The 19,451-nt window shown below is 35.2% G+C and overlaps 5 protein-coding genes and 1 long non-coding RNA gene across 8 annotated transcripts in view; 3 read left to right on the forward strand and 3 right to left on the reverse strand.

Annotated features, from left to right (window-relative positions):
- LOC104762818 (subtilisin-like protease SBT1.7) overlaps nucleotides 1–456 on the forward strand; it is a gene marked incomplete in the record, with an annotated part of 3,947 nt that extends 3,491 nt beyond the window's left edge. Inside the window, 1 exon segment of the mRNA XM_010486211.2 lies at nucleotides 1–456. Within this exon segment, the coding sequence (XP_010484513.1) occupies nucleotides 1–318 (318 nt within the window).
- On the forward strand, nucleotides 4,562–5,730 carry LOC104762819. The gene has a single exon (XM_010486212.2). The coding sequence runs from the start codon at nucleotides 4,735–4,737 to the stop codon at nucleotides 5,656–5,658; it is 924 nt and encodes a 307-aa protein (XP_010484514.1). The 5' UTR covers nucleotides 4,562–4,734; the 3' UTR covers nucleotides 5,659–5,730.
- Nucleotides 6,556–9,922, reverse strand: LOC104762820 (U-box domain-containing protein 2-like). Its single transcript, XM_010486213.2, has 6 exons — nucleotides 9,713–9,922; nucleotides 9,321–9,399; nucleotides 8,924–9,208; nucleotides 8,710–8,826; nucleotides 6,892–8,580; nucleotides 6,556–6,791 (listed from the first exon to the last, which is right to left on the reverse strand). The coding sequence occupies exons 2-6, from the start codon at nucleotides 9,324–9,326 to the stop codon at nucleotides 6,735–6,737; spliced, it is 2,154 nt and encodes a 717-aa protein (XP_010484515.1). The 5' UTR covers nucleotides 9,327–9,399; nucleotides 9,713–9,922; the 3' UTR covers nucleotides 6,556–6,734.
- On the forward strand, nucleotides 10,927–13,391 carry LOC104762823. Of its 3 annotated transcripts, XR_763639.2 has the most exons (5): nucleotides 10,927–11,175; nucleotides 11,300–11,447; nucleotides 12,500–12,578; nucleotides 12,668–12,796; nucleotides 13,140–13,391. It is a non-coding gene; the product is annotated as an uncharacterized LOC104762823 (long non-coding RNA). The 3 variants fall into 3 exon arrangements; XR_763637.2 differs by lacking the exon at nucleotides 12,500–12,578 and having other exon boundaries at nucleotides 13,127–13,391; XR_763636.2 differs by lacking the exon at nucleotides 12,500–12,578.
- On the reverse strand, nucleotides 13,533–15,601 carry LOC104762821 (metal transporter Nramp4-like). Its single transcript, XM_010486215.2, has 3 exons — nucleotides 15,002–15,601; nucleotides 14,748–14,884; nucleotides 13,533–14,657 (listed from the first exon to the last, which is right to left on the reverse strand). The coding sequence occupies exons 1-3, from the start codon at nucleotides 15,529–15,531 to the stop codon at nucleotides 13,780–13,782; spliced, it is 1,545 nt and encodes a 514-aa protein (XP_010484517.1). The 5' UTR covers nucleotides 15,532–15,601; the 3' UTR covers nucleotides 13,533–13,779.
- Nucleotides 16,368–19,451, reverse strand: part of LOC104763677 (F-box-like/WD repeat-containing protein TBL1XR1-A) — a 4,883-nt gene continuing 1,799 nt past the window's right edge. The window contains exons 4-14 of the mRNA XM_019240144.1: nucleotides 19,334–19,441; nucleotides 19,154–19,200; nucleotides 18,915–19,068; nucleotides 18,691–18,754; nucleotides 17,664–17,822; nucleotides 17,454–17,575; nucleotides 17,279–17,353; nucleotides 17,136–17,189; nucleotides 16,970–17,043; nucleotides 16,800–16,874; nucleotides 16,368–16,715 (exon numbers count right to left, since the gene is read on the reverse strand). Of these exons, the coding sequence (XP_019095689.1) occupies nucleotides 16,496–16,715; nucleotides 16,800–16,874; nucleotides 16,970–17,043; nucleotides 17,136–17,189; nucleotides 17,279–17,353; nucleotides 17,454–17,575; nucleotides 17,664–17,822; nucleotides 18,691–18,754; nucleotides 18,915–19,068; nucleotides 19,154–19,200; nucleotides 19,334–19,441 (1,152 nt within the window). The 3' untranslated portion in view covers nucleotides 16,368–16,495. The remainder of the gene's footprint in view (nucleotides 16,716–16,799; nucleotides 16,875–16,969; nucleotides 17,044–17,135; nucleotides 17,190–17,278; nucleotides 17,354–17,453; nucleotides 17,576–17,663; nucleotides 17,823–18,690; nucleotides 18,755–18,914; nucleotides 19,069–19,153; nucleotides 19,201–19,333; nucleotides 19,442–19,451) is intronic.

Here is a 19,451-nt window from a genome sequence, read left to right on the forward strand (position 1 = left end):
TACTCCGTCGCTGATTTGAACTACCCGTCGTTCGCCGTTAACGTTGAGGAAGCTGGAGCGTACAAGTACACGCGCACTGTAACGAGCGTGGGAGGAGCGGGGACTTACTCGGTTAAATTAACATCCGAGACGACAGCAGTCAAGATTTCGGTTGAACCGGCGGTTTTAAATTTCAAGGCAGCTAACGAGAAGCAATCGTATACGGTGACGTTTACTGTAGACTCATCAAAAGCGTCTGGATCTAACAGCTTTGGGACTATTGAATGGTCAGATGGCAAACACGTGGTTGGAAGCCCCGTGGCGATTAGCTGGACATAGTCGTAAACTTTTTAATTATGAGAACAAAAAAATGGAAAGGGCTCTTATTGTAATGCCGTTTTATATAAGAAGCTCTGTTTAGCAACAAAAAAAAACGGCATGCAGTCTATTAAGGCTTGTTTAGTTTGTTTTTGTGGATGTCTCGCTGTTTTTTATCTTTCTAATTTTTAAAAAGAAATATATTCTCCGGCCACAACGGGTACCTGGAAAAAGAAATGATCAACAAAAGTCAAGAATATTTGATAATTCACCGTTTACCATCATGTCAGTAAGTAAGATTTTTCTGTTGATTAGACTTTAGCCAAATGTATCTACCGAGAGATACTTCTTAACTAGAGTATGAAATTGATACCATAGCCATTAAGCCTCTATAGGCATATGCATTGATTATCAATGATTAGATTTGTCGGTGAGGAAACCTCTTCTTTGTCACCCATCAGAAAGAAAACAATAAATGATTAGGCTTCGGCGTCGGAGAATTAATGGGTTTATTAGGACGGTATTACTGAATGGGCTTTATTAGGACGGTGTAACTGAATGGGCTTTAAAATGTTTGGCCCATTATTGGTTTGAATGGAAACCTTATTATTCCCAAGCGTTTGTGGTGGAGTCGTTGTTTTCTGTATTCGTGTGTCGTTTAGTAAATGCATTATCTGATTAGTACGTAGTGGCTACACACTCCACATGTCTATTTCGTATCATGCCTTCCGTGGCCAACGTTGGTTCACGTTGCATGATTCTAAACATCTTTAAGATTTTGAAGCCAAATATTAGGCATTAGACGATTAACGATATCCACATGCGAAAATTAAATAAGCAGTACATTACATACATATGGCCATTCGTTTAAACACGTACAATGTGTATATATAGGGAAAGTTCGGTATTTTCAATATATTTTAGAAAATTAGACACAAAAAACGAAAATCAAAAGTGTGTTAAAGGTATCCAACTATCCTTTACGTTCCAATGCAGATTCACAGGACCACTTATTAAGATTTAAAAAATATGAATTAAAAATGTAAAGAAAAAGTATAAACGACAATATAATACGTCGTTTCTTGCGGCCCTTTAATCATACAAAAACAAAACAATGGAACAAAGCCACGCATGAGTCACAAGCAATGAACAATAGTGGCCATCATCTAAATAAATCAAAAGTTGACAAACACATATTGTTGTGATTTGCACCGCAAGTTTCAACTATTTATGTTTTNAAAAATGGAAAGGGCTCTTATTGTAATGCCGTTTTATATAAGAAGCTCTGTTTAGCAACAAAAAAAAACGGCATGCAGTCTATTAAGGCTTGTTTAGTTTGTTTTTGTGGATGTCTCGCTGTTTTTTATCTTTCTAATTTTTAAAAAGAAATATATTCTCCGGCCACAACGGGTACCTGGAAAAAGAAATGATCAACAAAAGTCAAGAATATTTGATAATTCACCGTTTACCATCATGTCAGTAAGTAAGATTTTTCTGTTGATTAGACTTTAGCCAAATGTATCTACCGAGAGATACTTCTTAACTAGAGTATGAAATTGATACCATAGCCATTAAGCCTCTATAGGCATATGCATTGATTATCAATGATTAGATTTGTCGGTGAGGAAACCTCTTCTTTGTCACCCATCAGAAAGAAAACAATAAATGATTAGGCTTCGGCGTCGGAGAATTAATGGGTTTATTAGGACGGTATTACTGAATGGGCTTTATTAGGACGGTGTAACTGAATGGGCTTTAAAATGTTTGGCCCATTATTGGTTTGAATGGAAACCTTATTATTCCCAAGCGTTTGTGGTGGAGTCGTTGTTTTCTGTATTCGTGTGTCGTTTAGTAAATGCATTATCTGATTAGTACGTAGTGGCTACACACTCCACATGTCTATTTCGTATCATGCCTTCCGTGGCCAACGTTGGTTCACGTTGCATGATTCTAAACATCTTTAAGATTTTGAAGCCAAATATTAGGCATTAGACGATTAACGATATCCACATGCGAAAATTAAATAAGCAGTACATTACATACATATGGCCATTCGTTTAAACACGTACAATGTGTATATATAGGGAAAGTTCGGTATTTTCAATATATTTTAGAAAATTAGACACAAAAAACGAAAATCAAAAGTGTGTTAAAGGTATCCAACTATCCTTTACGTTCCAATGCAGATTCACAGGACCACTTATTAAGATTTAAAAAATATGAATTAAAAATGTAAAGAAAAAGTATAAACGACAATATAATACGTCGTTTCTTGCGGCCCTTTAATCATACAAAAACAAAACAATGGAACAAAGCCACGCATGAGTCACAAGCAATGAACAATAGTGGCCATCATCTAAATAAATCAAAAGTTGACAAACACATATTGTTGTGATTTGCACCGCAAGTTTCAACTATTTATGTTTTTTTTTTCTATATAGTGCTTTAAGTCAAAAACTACTTTTATAATTATACAATCGATCGACCAAGACGTATCATATGATTTCAAATCCATTCTACCTTTTATCTCGTAGAAGAAAACATTGTCTTGACTATAGGTGTAAATCTTTTTTTTTTTTTTACGACTATTATTAGCTTATATCCTTCTAGAAATTGACACGTCAAATATATAAATTCCTTTGAATACCACTAAAAAAGTTTTTTTTTCCAAAAATAGCACATTTTATTTTTTTTTTCAAAAATATCACAAAAGTTTTTTTTTTTCCAAAATTACCACAAACACAAAAAAATGATTTTTAAGGATATTGATTTTTTTTTTTTGGTTTGGGTTGACACATTTAGTTTTAGAGTATAGTTTTTAGGGGTAGGGTTTAATAATTAGAATTTAGGAATTAGTTTTTAGTATTAGAACTTTAATTCAATTATGTTGTATTTTTAGAAAAAATTATATTTTAGTGGTATTTTTGGAAAAAAAACTAAATTGTAGTATTTTTGGAATAAAAACCTATTTTAGTGGTATTTATGAGAATTGCCCTATAACTTATATACTTCGAATACGCAAAGACCCATTTTCATTTGATTTTATAGTCTGTAATTATTGTTGTAGTCAAAGTCTAATGCTTCTACAATTAAGGGAGACAAATCGTAGACCATTACTACGCGTTTGAAAAAGAATCCAAACTCCTAATTTCTAGCTAAATAATGATCTGATATGATCTATTTCCCCGCATAACTTTCTGTCTCTTCTCTTTTATAAAGATAGAGAAAATGATGCATAATTTATTATCCATACACATATATAGAAACAAAAACTAAACGCTCATAATTAGGAAGAAAACACCAAAACAAATGATAATAATGATGATAAAAAAAATGTAATGCATGTTGAAGATGATGGTGATGGTGATGGTGCTGGGTAAAGTGTAGCTATCGCGTGCCAAGAATAGTGGTCTAGGCCCACTCCTCCACAGACCCAACCTTATAAGCTATTCTTATGTTTTCATTTGTTGGTTTTTTCAAACAAAAAATGATTTAACAATTTATGTTTTCATATATCGAAAAAAGTAAGTAGGAAATAAAAGAAAAGGCTGCCATATCTTACAACCTCTCAGCTTTTTCATGTGTGTTCTTTCTTTTTTTTCTTTTTCTTTTTTTTTTCCTTCAAAAAAACATAGCAATATACACATTAAACAGGTTAGGACTAGGACTAGGGGACTAATATTTAATACACTTTGTTATACTACTAATAAACTGTGGTGACAAAAAATTAGAGGTTTTTTTAAAATTTAAAATCACAAAAATGGACGGTTTTGAAATAGACTATTTTGTTTAATTTGCAAGTTGACCATTTTTTTTTTTAAACAATCAGTTAAGCATTATTTTCAGCACACAAAATTAAGCCAAAAAAATAAAAAAAAAATTCATTACAAAATGTTTATTCACGTAAAGAACTATATTGACCATGCTGTCACTTACTGTAGAAAAAAATGGTCACGATACTGCTAGAGAAAAAGAAAGTAAAAAGTAAAAGGAAAGAAGAAAAAAACCGTGTCTATCTCTAATCTAGTAAACTAGAGGACTCTCATACTTCTCATGATTTTTCTTTTTTTGGTTAAAATTTCTAAAACCATAAATCAAAAGTAAAATAACTTTCGGTGTATTGTTGTAATTACCAACTTTTTTTTCTTTTCTTGTTTTTTTTTTTTCTTTCGATTGCTTATGTCTTGCTCCAAGTATATATAAATACAATGAAATTATGTATCAAAGACTATATACTATATAATAAGGTTTAAGTGAACACAAAAAAAAAAAAAAAGAGGTCGAAATCGTTTTTGACTTTTTCAACAGAAACTTCTCTTGTTGTCTTCTTTAAATATTCAAAATTCTTCGTTCCACTCTTTGTGTAAACCTTTTTTATTTTTATTTTACCTCTCTGTCTCTCTGTCTGTCTCTTCGTTGGAAACTCGGAAGCTTCGAATGAATATGGCGATGACTTGTACGGACGATGATGAAACAGCCCTTCTGATCTCTCATCATCGCAATCAAGAACAAGAAGACGAAGATGAAGAAGAAGAAGCTTTGTCACTGTGTGATTTGCCTGTCAATTCACTACCGAACGAGAACAACAGCGAGTTACGACGATCGATTGCCAAAGAAGATGATGAAGAATTCGAATTCGGAATCGGGTCATCGTTTAGAGCCGGGTCGGATTCTTGTGAACCGGCTCCGGAGATGAGCACAGCCGACGAATTGTTCTTCAAAGGACGGATCCTTCCGTTACGTCACTCCGTCAGTTTAGACGCCGGGCTTCTCCTTCCCGAACCAACCCGGTTAATCACGAGATCCGAATCGGTTGAATACAGACGAACCGGAATTAATAGATCGGACCGGAAAATCAAAAACAACAATTTCATCGATTACAGTCAACCGAGTCCGCAGCCACAGATTCGAAGATCGTCGAGCATGACGGCTCGTGTGAACTCCATCAGAAACCCTAAGTCATCTACGATTTGGGATTTTTTGAGGTTAGGACTCGTCCGTACGCCGGAGATCGAGCTCCGAACAAACGGGAAAGTGTCAGTGAGTCGAAACAGTAGCTGTAGTAGTACGAGCACGAACTCGAATTCGAAGAAAACAGGAGATACGACGACGACGAGATCGAGGAGTCGGAGGAGAAGCTTTTTGTTCTCGGATTGTAAATGTTCGACGGCGACGGAGACGATGATGGTGGTGCCTGTGAAAATCAAAGGTGATGAGAAGAAGACGGAGAGGAAGGTGGTTGAGAAGACGGCGAAGAAAGAGGAGAAAACGGCGATGGCGAGGAAGAGAACGTTTGATTGGTTAAAAGAATTGTCACAGGTTGGTTTCGTCGTCGATCATGGAAGACGAAGCTTAGTCTGATTTCTTTCTTTTTTTTTTTTCTTTTAAAAATTGTGTCTTTGTTTTTGGTTTGTGTTATAATCATTACGTACGTAATTTTCTTTTTGTATGTTAGTGTTAGTTGTTAATTATATATACTTTTAGTTTTTTTTTTCTAATGATTTATGTTTCGTAATAGGACGTAATTTTCATCTTAATATATGAAAACAAATTAATACGGTATGTAACGGTACAAATTCATAGAGTTAATGTTACTTGTTTAAAATTTATTACGAGTTGATACATATATGATGGTTGAAAGCGAACATCATATTTTTAAAAGTATATATCGAGAATGGTGTGAAAGTGAAATATCATATTCATATGGGTGTCCTTACTTTTTTTTTTTTGAACTCTATTTTGTTTTCTTTTTCATGATCGATTCGTCTCTTATGAGGAGTGGTGCTTGGCATCATATCATATAATATAATGTTTTCTTTTTCTCATTATATAATTATAGTTTGAATATCAACTAGATGGCCTTATTTATGTCACTTATGAGCAGCATAAACCGGCTAAGCAATTCAGTGAGTCATTGCAAATAGTAACATTTAACAACTCACACACATATATATATATATATATAATATTGATTATTGAACTTATTACATATTTGCGTTCTAATGAAAACTTCTTAAATTAATTAAGAATACATTTGATATGTTGTCGTAAACATATTTAAACTTTAATAACATGTTTTTGTTGCTGACAAGAAAAACTTGTTATCATTATCAAATAGGAGGGGCCGTCCTTCGGTTCAAAGTCCACTACATTAATTCAATTTTGAAATATTTGCTTTCAATGAGGAAACAAAAATAAAATAGCACCATTTATATATATATATATATATATATTTTTTACAAAATAAACAAATATCTCTTAGAGTTCACAAAAGTATATATAGACAAGAATTAATATTGGTCTATTTTATTTAATACAGGCACTGACATGGACAAAAAAATTCACAGTTTCAAACTATGTATATAGATAATAATAATGCACCAATATGTATAATGTATGTGTGTATAAGTTAGAACAACCTCTGCAGTAAACCTAGATCAGTCTCTCCTCTGATTGGCTTTTTGTGCTCTAAAATACTTCAGAAGATTCTGTGCCTGAAACAAAGCATATAACAGTTATTATTACTAGAATCAATCATATTAGAACATTACCAAACAAGTAGAGGAAAACAAAGAGGTGGAATCACAAGTAAACCTTCTCTTTGCCTCTCGCTGTTCCTGATTTGGTAAGAGCCACAAGAGGTGGAATCACTCCTTCTCTTATCACATTGTTGCAGAACTTTGGGCTATGCGTACAAAGCTGCAAAAGTGCTGCAGTTGCATTCTCTTTACCTCTTGCTGAGCCCAACTCCACAACTTCCACCAGTACTGGTATCCCTCCTTCTTCCCCAATCGCAATCTTTCCTTCTCTAACCGTGGCAAGATTCGACAGCACTACCACTGCTTTCTCCACCATTCCAAATGCGGGATCCATCAGTTCAACTAAGTATCTCACTGCTCCAGCTTCTATTACTTTCGTTTTGTTCTCGTGGTGTATTGATAGGATGAACAAAGCCGTTGCTGCATCTTTCTTGCCACTGAGACTTCCGTTTGCCAAGAGATCAACAAGTGGTTCTATAGCTCCTGCTTTGCCTATCTCTGTCTTGTACTCTTCGATTACAGATAAGCTGAACAGAGTTGCTGCTGAGTTCGATTTGGCTTCTTCCAGGTATCCTGTTTTCAAAACGTGAATGAGTGGTTCGATAGCTCCACTATCTGCTATGAGGGATTTGTTGTTGTTGTTGATTGATAAGTTTAGTAAGCAAGTCACTGCGTCCGTTTGGATTCTCTCGTCCGTGGAGTGAAGCAGACTGACTAACGAAGGGATTGCTCCACACCTAGCAACCACAATGCGGTTGTCTGTACTGTTTCTTGATAGTATCCTGATCTGAGCTGTGGCCTCTCTCTGTGTGTCCAAGGAAGAACTCGTGAGATCCTCAATGAGTTTCTTCACCTCGGGATCGATACTTGAACTGCTTCCAGTTTCTCTTATGGTTGCGGAGATGATCCCAGGTTGACGCCAATGCCTCTCTTCTGGAAATTTCCAAGGGATATTACTTCGTGTCAGTGCCCCTGATGTATCTGCAGCATAAGTTCTTCTTTTGGGTTTGGAAAACACGTCAGAGACAATGCCTGGCGCAGAAGCAGACCTATTGAAGATCTGATGCAGTTCTTCAGCATCTAAAGATGAAGCTTTCTCTGACTTGAGTGAATCATCCAGTACAGTACCACTCGAGTCATCACCAGAACCTGACTCAACAAGAAGAGGGAATGGCTGACTTGACTGAATCAACTCCAATGGATCGGGAGGATAGATATCGTGAGTTTCACACCAACTGGCAATAAAAGCCCTGACAATGACGTTAGGTGTCAAAGTGGTATGAGATAAAGCCTGCTTTGTCTTTGGACAAACCATGAGTCCCATATCGATCCATTTCTGTATATAAACCCGTTCGTATGTTTGACCAGATGCCACAATGACTGGATCAGTCATAAGTTCAAGAGATAGAGAGCAACGGAAGTCAGAAGGTACACGTACAGGACAACGTAACTGAGCATGCTTTATGTCGGTAAGGTAATCATGCATTCGGGTTGTTAGGGAGATCAAACCGTCTAAATACTCAGCTTCGGTGTCATTGTCAGTGATCTCAGCAGTCTCCTTCATATTTGAAAGTACCACACCTTCAATAAGAATCTCCTGGTTGGATCTCAAACCAACACACTTGGCAATTTTCAGCATAACCTCTAAAGTAGGTCCAACACCTTTCTTTTGATCTTTCAGAGCTTGATCAATAGTATTCGAAATTTCCTCTCTTGCCACTAACTTCACCAATTCTATGCACTCCTGCAATATGAAACAATGTAACACAACAAAAGGAGTCTGATCAACCAAAAACCTACACAGATTCTTGGAGTGGTAAAGCAAACTTTTGACATTCACAATTTCACATGAAGCTCAAATGGTGAGTTTTACCTCAAAAGATGGTGAAAGCAAGTCAGCAGGTAAATGTTGTTCGCAGTGTTTCAGCAGCTGAAAAACTTCCAAACTGGATTCTCTTAGCTTTGATGCTAGTGATTCAATACGAAGAACCTGATAATAACACAAACAAGAGTAAAAAGAGTTAGCTTAGAAATAGGTTAAGAGAATGGAGATTCTAAAAAACTTTGTTTTAATATTATTTACTTACATAAAAGATTCTAGTAGAAAGAGGTTGCCAACTCTGAAACTGGTCTCGAAGCTCATCAACGTATTGAGATAATTCTTCAAACCCGTTGTTAAGCAATTCGCTAGGAGCCGCATCAGAGTCAATGAGGTTGTCAAGAACAGGCATAAGAAGCTTAGATATATCTTCTCCCCTGGTGTAGTACTCATAAGCTGGGTTTGAATGTAGTAAGCCTTCCATTGATGATAAACTTAGATAAGAGGAGATGTTATCTAGAAGAACTCTTAACCAAGAAACATCCATTTGTACCTTCGCTCACCAAAACAACAACAAGAAGAAGATGAATTTTATACTAGTAATTAGCAAAGAAAGAACAAAAACAAAGCTAGTTTATCTTTTAAGGTATTTGAAGACCACTTACCATCATGTAATGGAATGAACTCGTGAACCAATGAATAAAAGTGTTTCAGAAATTGAAAAGGCCCCTGTGAAAGCCCTCCCTGAAACAAGAACACACCAAGTAAGAAAAGCAAAAAAAGAAAAAAAAACCCAAATATATTTAGAAATTCAGATGCTTTAAGTCCACCCACTGCCCTTTTCAGTCAACTCTGAATCGAACCCAAAAATAAAAATCAAATTTTTTTCCAGCTTCATTACTGATCCAAATTCGAAAACTTTAAACTAGACGAACTGTATCTGCAAATAAATAAATTTCTAACCCGAGAAATTAAAAAAAAAAAAAAAAAGCTAAAAACAGAGATATATGGAAACAAGAACAAAAAGGTCAAGAGTCAAGACTGCGGAAGAATAAACCTTGCAGATGTGGCAGTTTCGGCTCTTTCTCCACGGGAACGTGAGAGGACGAAGATTATAACCGTGGAAGCGCGGCAAGAAGACCAAATCACTCATCGATTCGCTCCATAATTGGGATGTTTTATAATCAAAAAATTTTAGTCATAATAAATTCGTTAAGAAGACTTGTAGTAGCGGTGGTGTTTTACGTCAAACCTTGTTAGGTATTAGAAGGTAGGGATAGGTTTTGTTTTGTTATTTTTAAATTCAGTATTTCATTTTTGACTTTCCATTTTTTCTTTGGATTTTTTTTTGGTTAGGAGAAGCTACTCCAGTTTCCGTGTGTTCGTTCATTTATGTTAAATTTACACATTTTGTCAAATACTACCTTAGTGTTCGTTCACTAGCTTCCACAAATAATAGTACAAAGGCTATCTAATTAAAACGAATAAAAGAAAACTGTGGTTAAATTTCCCTTAAAACGACTAAACATAGTTTTGAGTCTTTGACCTTTTTAAACATCAAATTAAATGCGAGCGCGTTTCCCATTAGTTCTTCTTCTTCTTCCATTTTTCTCATTTGACTAATAAACTAGAATCGGACCCGCGCTACAGCGCGGAGGAATATTCTGGTATTGTTGAAGTGAGTAACAATATGTAAGGTATTGTAGTCTATGTTTACTATATTTTCGTTGTTTCTATATTTTCTGTCAAAAACAGATTAAAACAGAGTAATTTTTTATATTGGAGAAAATACAGATTTAATACAATTAAGAGGAACAAAAGAGAGTGAAGTATATAATGTGATAGAATATAAATAAAATTAAATAATAATTTACTTAAGATGTGGTTGTCGAAGAGTTGATGAATAATATTTTTTATGTTTTTATTTATTAATATGATAGTCGACAGAAACATATAATATGTATTTACTTTTTCTATGCATCATGTACATGGACAATGTATTTTCCCAATTTACTGACCATAGTTTATATATTGAATTTTTAGTTTATGAATTTTATTTGCGTTTTTAAAATATATATTATAACTTGTAAGTAAATAACATTGGGTTATACATATTTAAAATGGTGTTTGTGTAAAACGTTGGGTCTTGGTCTAAATTTAGAGACATTTCCGATTTAGGCTTCATTGGGCTGGGCTTTTTGGTTATATTTTTTTTTTTTGTTTTTTTTTTTTTCTTCTGTCTTGATATCCGAACAAACAAACTTTTTTTTTTTCATTTCTTTCCTCACCAAAACATCTTCCATCGTTTTGAACCACCATCTTTCATTATCTCGACCTCAAATCCCTAAATTAGAGTTTTGATTCTCGAATTACACCGTATAAAGTATCAAATCCGAAAAGGAGAGAAGCTGCAATTAGTTAAATCTATTCGGTGTTTTTGGGGTAGATAAATTTATCAATCGGAGGATTCAGTTTTGACCCATGAGTTTATCGAACCGACTAATCAATTCAATCGCGTTGGTAAGTTGATTCTGATTCCGAATTGCTTTTTTTTTATAGATTGTTTCGATTTTAAAGGTATACTCTTTGCGTACAACGATTATATAAATCTTATTACCATTCACATTGTTTTGTTCAATTCCAGGATATATAAATTGAGAAGTTTTGAAAACAGTGCCGAAGATTATAACAATAATGTGGCAAGTGAGTTCTTGGGAAGCTATAGTTCTTGGAAAATCTGGAATAATCAGACTCTCTACAGTCAACTCTTTCCATGGAAGCACTGTAAAAAGGTCAGTTATTTAATTCTTTTGATGCTATAGTTATTAGTATTCTTCTTATGAGACATTCACTTAAGAATATCAAAAGTATTTTTGAAACAAACAAAAACAATTCACTTAAGATAGAAGAGAATATTTGAGACTGCTAATTATTTGTTTGAGCTTTAGATTAGAGCATTTAATTGAAAGATATTCAATCGTATATTCGTATATGAACATACTCGTGCAAGTTTTAGACGGATGACCGAATTTGACAACTGTTGGAAAAAAAAATTGTCTTGTATTCAAACTATCTCAGTCGTAACCCGAAATTAGGACAACTATAAACCAGAGTTACAATATGAATGGAAAAATAAACAATCATTTCCAAAGTAAAGAGTGATTTACCTTGTTCCAAGCATCTATCACTTTGAAGGACCTCTTTGAAAAAGACATCAAAAAATTTTCCCCGTATAAGAAATCTGATCTTTAGTACTTGTGACTTTAGAGACTGCTAAATAGAGGTTTAAAATAATTTTTTTTGAATAGAAACAGTTTTTTGTTTACCAAAAAAAGAAAGAAAATATACAGTTTTAATCAGTTGAAATCAATTTAGTCTTAGTACTTTTGTGTTTTTAAGAACACTCATTAGATTGAAACAGCTAAATGATCGTCTTAAAAGACGAAGAAAGTAGTCTTTTATAAGGAGAGCCAATTCTTCTTCTGGCTTATTTTCAAGAACATGTCATACTAAGACCGTCTTTTGGTAACCTAACACATAAGTTGTTGAAGTACAAATTAGAGAACTTGTAAATCATCTATATTATATATGAATAATAATAAAAAGAAAAAGTAGCTCAACTATATTATATTTCTATAGACTTACAATTGGTTTACTTGTCTTGTTTAAGATTACCTGCAAAACACATCAAATGTTTAATACCCTCACAAACCATAAAACATGAAATTTCATATAACAAAAAACATATATAACACAGAGTATTGTATAAGTCTAAAACATTCATAAAAGTTGCCATGAGAAAAAAGTTAGTAACCTAAGGATTTATTTCATATCTAAGTAACAGGTGGTTTGGTTTGTGATCAAGAATAATAAGAGTAGTAATAAGGAGGATCAGTCAGCAGATCCAAAACTTAGCAGTAAAGGTTGTTAACGACATGTAAATCTGTAAATCTTAAAACTTGATTTCTCCAGCCTATTTTTATTGGTTTAATGGACTGTAAATTTGTGATAGGCACAAGAGCGGCAACCATTGAAGAAGGCTTGAAAGAATACAGGAAGGAGAAAGTTAAGAAGATATGATGATTGAACCTTCGATTAGTATCATCATATTTATAGGAAGATGTCACGAATTAAGATTTAGGTATGATTATATAGTATAATTTAGGGTATATTCGTGGAATATGTGATAGAAATCTTCGTAGTTAATTAGGTAATATATTTTTAATAATGACAATATATATTGTAGGTGCAATTAAGGATAGAAGTTGAGTCAGATTTTGAATTATGAATATATTACAGAACTAAAAATAGGGCTTAGTAAGATTTTGTAATATTATTAAAAGATTGATATCTGTTAAATTAAATAATTTAAGTAATTTAAGTTATGAGATTGAATAGCGTAATCAATGTATTTAATCGTTTGACTTGATAAGAATATAGACTAATTTAATGTAGACTAACATATTTACAGCCCTTTTTTGCAGCCCATAATAGCCCATTATTCATTTGACGGGAGGCGTTAGTAGGTCCGTCGACAAAGTGATAATTCCGTTACAATATCCGATTAATAATTTCCGGGTTATTTTTAATTTAAAACCCGACCCATTATATTCAAATGTCTCATTTAACCTTAATAATTGATCTTCTGTCAAATTTCGAAAGGGGTATTTTCGGGCTAAATTAAAGGTGTACTTCTATTTTACTAATATAGGGATTCAAAACCAGTGTTCACGTTACCTTTTTAACACATCTCGTCTTTTTTTCCCTTCATAATACATAGTATATGAACTAAACAGTGAAATATTCTCACTAAAATCACGCATCCAACAATAATATTTACACTAATTCTACTTGATAATTGAGTGTACTAGTACCAATGATGTTTTTATTGTTTATTGCCAAAATTTAAAGAAAAGCTTACATTTCAGAGTCTTGAATGTATCCTTCACAAAAATATACTCTAAAAACATTAAACACTATATTACAAATTCATCATGACATTGTTACCGTACTGAAACCCAAACTTTCTATTGTTTGTTTCCAGTTTAAAAAGAGCCATCTCTCTCTCTCTCTCTCTCTCTCTCTCTCTCTCTCTCTCTTTATTCGTTCGATGAAAAACTTACTTTACTCATCATCATCCCTCTGTGTTTCTTTCTGTGACGCCACTAGTTGCCAAGGAGTGTACGTTAGCCCTCGTGAGATAAGGTAAAGCACAAACAAAACATACGCAACCGCAAACATGATCACTGGTACGAGCAAAACCAAACTCCTAGCAGCTCCTGAGAAGAAATCCACCATCAGATACCCATTAATAGCTATCACAAGAGCAGCTACAATCCATGAGATTGTTTGGACTAGAGGTTGGATTTTGAAACTGCCCATGATTTGCTCATTGGAGACCAAGCAAAGCAGAGGGATGACCGCGAATGGGATCTGAACAGATTGAAGCACGTTTAGCCATTCGTTCAGCTCGTCGAGCATTGAATCTGATGAATCGAAGACAAGTGCAACGATCATCGTTGGGATGATGGCACAGCTTCTTGTGATTAAGGCTCTAACCCATTTCTTCATCTTGAGGTTCAAGAACCCTCCCATTATGAACTGTCCAGCGTAAGTACCCGTGATGGTACTACTCTGACCAGCAGCCAAGACTCCGATCGCCCATATATAAAGTATCGGGAAAAACCCGCCACCGTATTTTTCCTGCAAGTATTGTCCTGCATTTGCAAGACCGATAGTGTCCGCTATGTCTGTCCCGTAAAACGACTTGGCAAACACCGTGGTCACAAAGACGTTGATAATAAAGGAAACAGCAAGAGCCCCAGTGGATTCAATGGAGTAGTACTTGAGAGCTTCTTTGACCCGGAATCTCTTCTTGGGATCAACTTCTCTGGATTGCACAAGTGCTGAATGCAAGAACACATTGTGTGGCATGATAATACATCCCACAATTCCAACAGCTTGTTTGATAGTCCTCGAACTTAGTTTTGGTACCAATGCTCCTGTTAACAAAACATGAACAGTTACCATTTATATTTTCCCACATCCAAGACAAAAGAATAAAAGAACGTTAAATCGAGAGTGTAACTAACCAACAAGAAGTTCAGTTCCACTAGGTTTAGTCTGACCAAACATCCAAGCAAAAGCAAGCGCCATTGTTGCAATCAAAATAGCAAACACAGCTTCTAGTTTCCTTATTCCATAATTCTCCAGAAACAGAAAGATGAAACTGCAATACTAACACATACTGTTAAAGCAAAACAAGTATCCAATCTAATATCTCAAACTAAAGATAAGCAAACAAACAAGATTAAAGAACCCTAAATTCCAAAAAATTAGGGCATACCAATCAAGAGCAGTGATAACAACACCAGCCCAAAGAGGAACCAAACCATTAGACAAGATCTTGATGGCAATAGCACTACCAATGACTTCTTGAATATCAGCACCGATCAAAGCAATCTCAGCCATAATCCAAAGCACCATCCTCGCCCAAGTCGGATACTCTTCACGACAAAGCTCCGCGAGATGACGACCCGTGGCAACACCGAGCCGAGCAGAGAGAAGCTGAATCAGAAGCCCAATCGCGGTAGCCCACATCAAGAGCCAAATCAAAGAGTAACCAGCGATGGCTCCAGCTTGAAGATCACTCTCGAGGTTGCCTGGATCGAGGAAAGCTATGCTCATGAGAAAACCAGGTCCGGTGAATAGCCATAGCTTCTTCCATGAGAATTTAGGTGAGTTGCCGCCGAGTTCGTCGCCGTAATCAGCGTCTTCTTCTTCGTCGATTCCTACTATGAGAACTTTCTCGGTTTCTTCATAAGCTCTCTCTTCCGATGCTTGTAATAATGGTCGCTCTCTCTCCGTCTCCGACATGTTTTCCGGTAACCGGCGATTCTCACAGTCGGTGCTACTAAAAAGTGTGGTAGCGTTTTATTTGCAAAACTGCTTCAATAAGTAGTAAATCAACTTTTTAGATTAACACTGCTTTGTCCAATTGTGTTACGCCACGTCAGAATAAGAAAGTGGCAGTATTTGTGAATGGTTTATAAACGCAGGGATAGATGTGTCAGCAACATGCGTGAACGTGTGAAACTCAAGCTTGGGGATTATCGAGTCCCTTCTTCTTCTTCGTCTTGGGACTATCACTATCCTTAAATAGATATGTGGGGATATCAATTTTGTAGATCAACGAAATTGGTTGGTTATAAATCTTGAGAGGAGTTTTTGTTTAATTTGAGTTCGAATAAATATGTTTTTCTGTGAATTAAAGGTTTATTTACAATCTCTATTATTTAGCTCTTTCTTGATTTACTGTAAATATTAGTATAATAATCGCAAACACGCATAAAATTTTATAAATCGTGGGAGTTTGTCTAAGATATATTTTTTAAAATTCTGGTTATTAAAAAGATGCGACGTGGTGAACAGAAAAAAAAAAAAACACAAATAAAGGCAATGCGTTAAGTAGAAGAAGAAACGTGCTCCGCCGTGGCCCGCGCGGGGTTTGCACGACTCCATCAGCTCTCGCCACGCGCCAACCACTTTTACTATTTCACCCAACGGTTGGCTATATAGCTTCTGTCCTCGTAGCTCAACACATTTAGGATGTGGTCTAAATTCGAAGATATGTTTTTTTTATTTGTTATGCAGTTTTGTCTTCTTTCGAATCATTTGTTACTCACTTTAGTCAAACCAAAACCCTGTGAAGATTAATCTCAAGTACAAATTTCACCTTCTTCGTCATTCGCATTTAGTGTTTATAATACCAATATGTGCAACAACAGAATGGAAAAGCCTCCTTGGTCTGAGAGTGTTATTAGGACTATAGTTAAGACAACTACATTCTGAAATCAAGAACGATGACCGAGTTATCAGCAAAGCAAGCTGCGATTTTGTTACCTTCTTTGTTCCAGCACACTTCGAATATGCCTCCATATCCTGTATATGTCTTCACTATTTTCCCTTCTTTTATCGACCATACGAGGATCGATTTGTCCAACGACCCACTTGCTATGTACTCCCCGTTTGGACTAAACGCCAGTGAGTAAACCGGTCCCCTTCAAATCGAAAAACAAACCAGTTAACTTTACAACCAATGGTTAACCGTTAACCACAAAATCATACTGAGGATTAAGTTTTACCCGTGCCCGTTGAAACTACATAGCATCTTCCCGAGTTCTGCATCCCATAGCTTTACTGTTGAGTCAAATGATGCACTGTTTTATTCAAACAACACACGCAGAGATGATCAATGATATGTTACAACTATACTTTTGCTTTAAAATATTCAATGTTTAAAGCTTCTTCTAACCTTGCAATAGTTAGCTGTTTGTTAGGATTGTTAGTTCCTGGTCCTGAAGGACACCATCTGACTGTATAAATTTCCTAAAGAGAAGAAGAACATCCATCTTTAGATGCTATTCAAAAACCAAAAAAAAAAAAAAAAATTACTGAAATTTTCTGAAGACTTGGTTTACCTTAGTATGCTCTTGGAGGTCATGAACAAAAGTGTTTTGTTTTATACTCCATATCTGAAGAAAAAAATATACATTTATAAACAGGAAAAAAAAAAAACATTGAAAACAAATGTTATATTTAAGCTTAGCTCAATTCAGAAAACCTTAGCAGTACTATCGTCTGAGCATGAAGCCAATAATGAACCAGTAGGATCCCATTTCACGCAATTAACCTCGCCCTGCAATTATGAAAGCCCTGGGTTTGGTTAGTACGAGACATCTGAGATTTAAAACTGAGAAAATAATAATATGGGAGAAACTTGGATGAGAGATACAAACCTGATGCCCGGCAAAGACTCTGACAGGCCTAGTTTCTCCAATCTTACATAAGTAGATCATGGTATCCGTGGAGCTTGTTGCGAAAGATACATTGTTGCGCCAATCAACATCAAGTGTAGGACCTATTTTTTTCAATTTTATTCAATGTTATATGCATGAGATAAGTTTATTCAAATTGCTGTATCATCAAAAAAAGAAAAGAAATCGTACCTGAATGAAATTCAAATTGTTGCTTCCACTCCTCTGCCTTTACATCCCAAACAACAGCGGTTCTATCAACACTACCGGTTAGAAGATAGTCTCCCTTCTTGTTCCACTTCAGGGAAAATATAGGGCCCTTGTGTTTGCTCAAAGTACTTATCAAATCACCTGGAAATGTGAAAAACAAAAAATTCAGTAAGTAATTTGTAATTTAGAAACAGACTTTCCAAAACATGACAGAACGGGAAGTAAATGTTTCGGCCAAGGATATGGTACCCAACGCAGAGTTGTATGGTTTATTGTTTAAATCGCTGAAATCGTGTTACTATCAAAAGACCACACAACTCTAACATCACAATTTGTAGCTCATGCATATTGGTGATGAGAGATATTAATTTAGACATAAACGACTGAGTGTATTTATCGATTCAAAATAAAAATAAGATTAATTTCAAGAAAACAAAGATGGTAGTGATCCAAGGGATAACTCATGGTCTCATACAACGAGTAAAATCAACGAGAACATACCATTTGCAGTCCAGATTCTTGCTTGGCCATCACATGAACCAGTTGCAAGTAAAGACCCTTCACCCTGAAATTTAGAAATTAAAAAACTTATTAGCAGAATCTAAGGCACATCCAGAAATGTNTTTGCTCAAAGTACTTATCAAATCACCTGGAAATGTGAAAAACAAAAAATTCAGTAAGTAATTTGTAATTTAGAAACAGACTTTCCAAAACATGACAGAACGGGAAGTAAATGTTTCGGCCAAGGATATGGTACCCAACGCAGAGTTGTATGGTTTATTGTTTAAATCGCTGAAATCGTGTTACTATCAAAAGACCACACAACTCTAACATCACAATTTGTAGCTCATGCATATTGGTGATGAGAGATATTAATTTAGACATAAACGACTGAGTGTATTTATCGATTCAAAATAAAAATAAGATTAATTTCAAGAAAACAAAGATGGTAGTGATCCAAGGGATAACTCATGGTCTCATACAACGAGTAAAATCAACGAGAACATACCATTTGCAGTCCAGATTCTTGCTTGGCCATCACATGAACCAGTTGCAAGTAAAGACCCTTCACCCTGAAATTTAGAAATTAAAAAACTTATTAGCAGAATCTAAGGCACATCCAGAAATGTTTCACATATTCTATAGCTTTTGTAAAAGAAAGGAAAGGACAACCAGTAATTAGCACTATCCACGAATATCTATTTTTAAAATGTGAAATGCAGCAGCCCTCACATTCCAGTCAAGAGTGGTCACATCCTTGCTCTTCTCATTTGACTTGCCTTTTGCATGCTTCAGAATCAAAGCGCTGATACTACTGCTACTAGTATGCACAGATTTGAATGATCCTTCCGGAATACTCCAGATACGCGCTGTTGCATCACCAGACCTGATTATTTGCAAAAGATGTATAAATCGAAATAAGAAAATAATTATTGGACACGTGCATTCATCTTTCTCAACAAACGACTTACCCTGATGCAAGAAGTGAAGCCGAGGGACTCCATGCACAAGCGCAAACCTAAGTCAGTAATATAGAAAATATTGTAATCTTAGCATAAGAGTGATTAGGATTAATGAAATAGAAACCAGTGAAGATGGGAAACAACAATAGAACATGTTCAATTAACAGATAAAGTCACCTAATAAAGTACCTCGGAAGTATGCCCTTCCAAAATCCTCACATCAGAACTAGGAATGTGATTTGTCTGAGATGTAGGAGTCATCGAGATATCCATAGGTTCTGCACCTGTACAAATAAAAACACACAGA

The sequence above is a fragment of the Camelina sativa genome, chromosome 18, assembly GCF_000633955.1.
Source record: "Camelina sativa cultivar DH55 chromosome 18, Cs, whole genome shotgun sequence".
Classification (NCBI taxonomy): domain Eukaryota; kingdom Viridiplantae; phylum Streptophyta; class Magnoliopsida; order Brassicales; family Brassicaceae; genus Camelina; species Camelina sativa.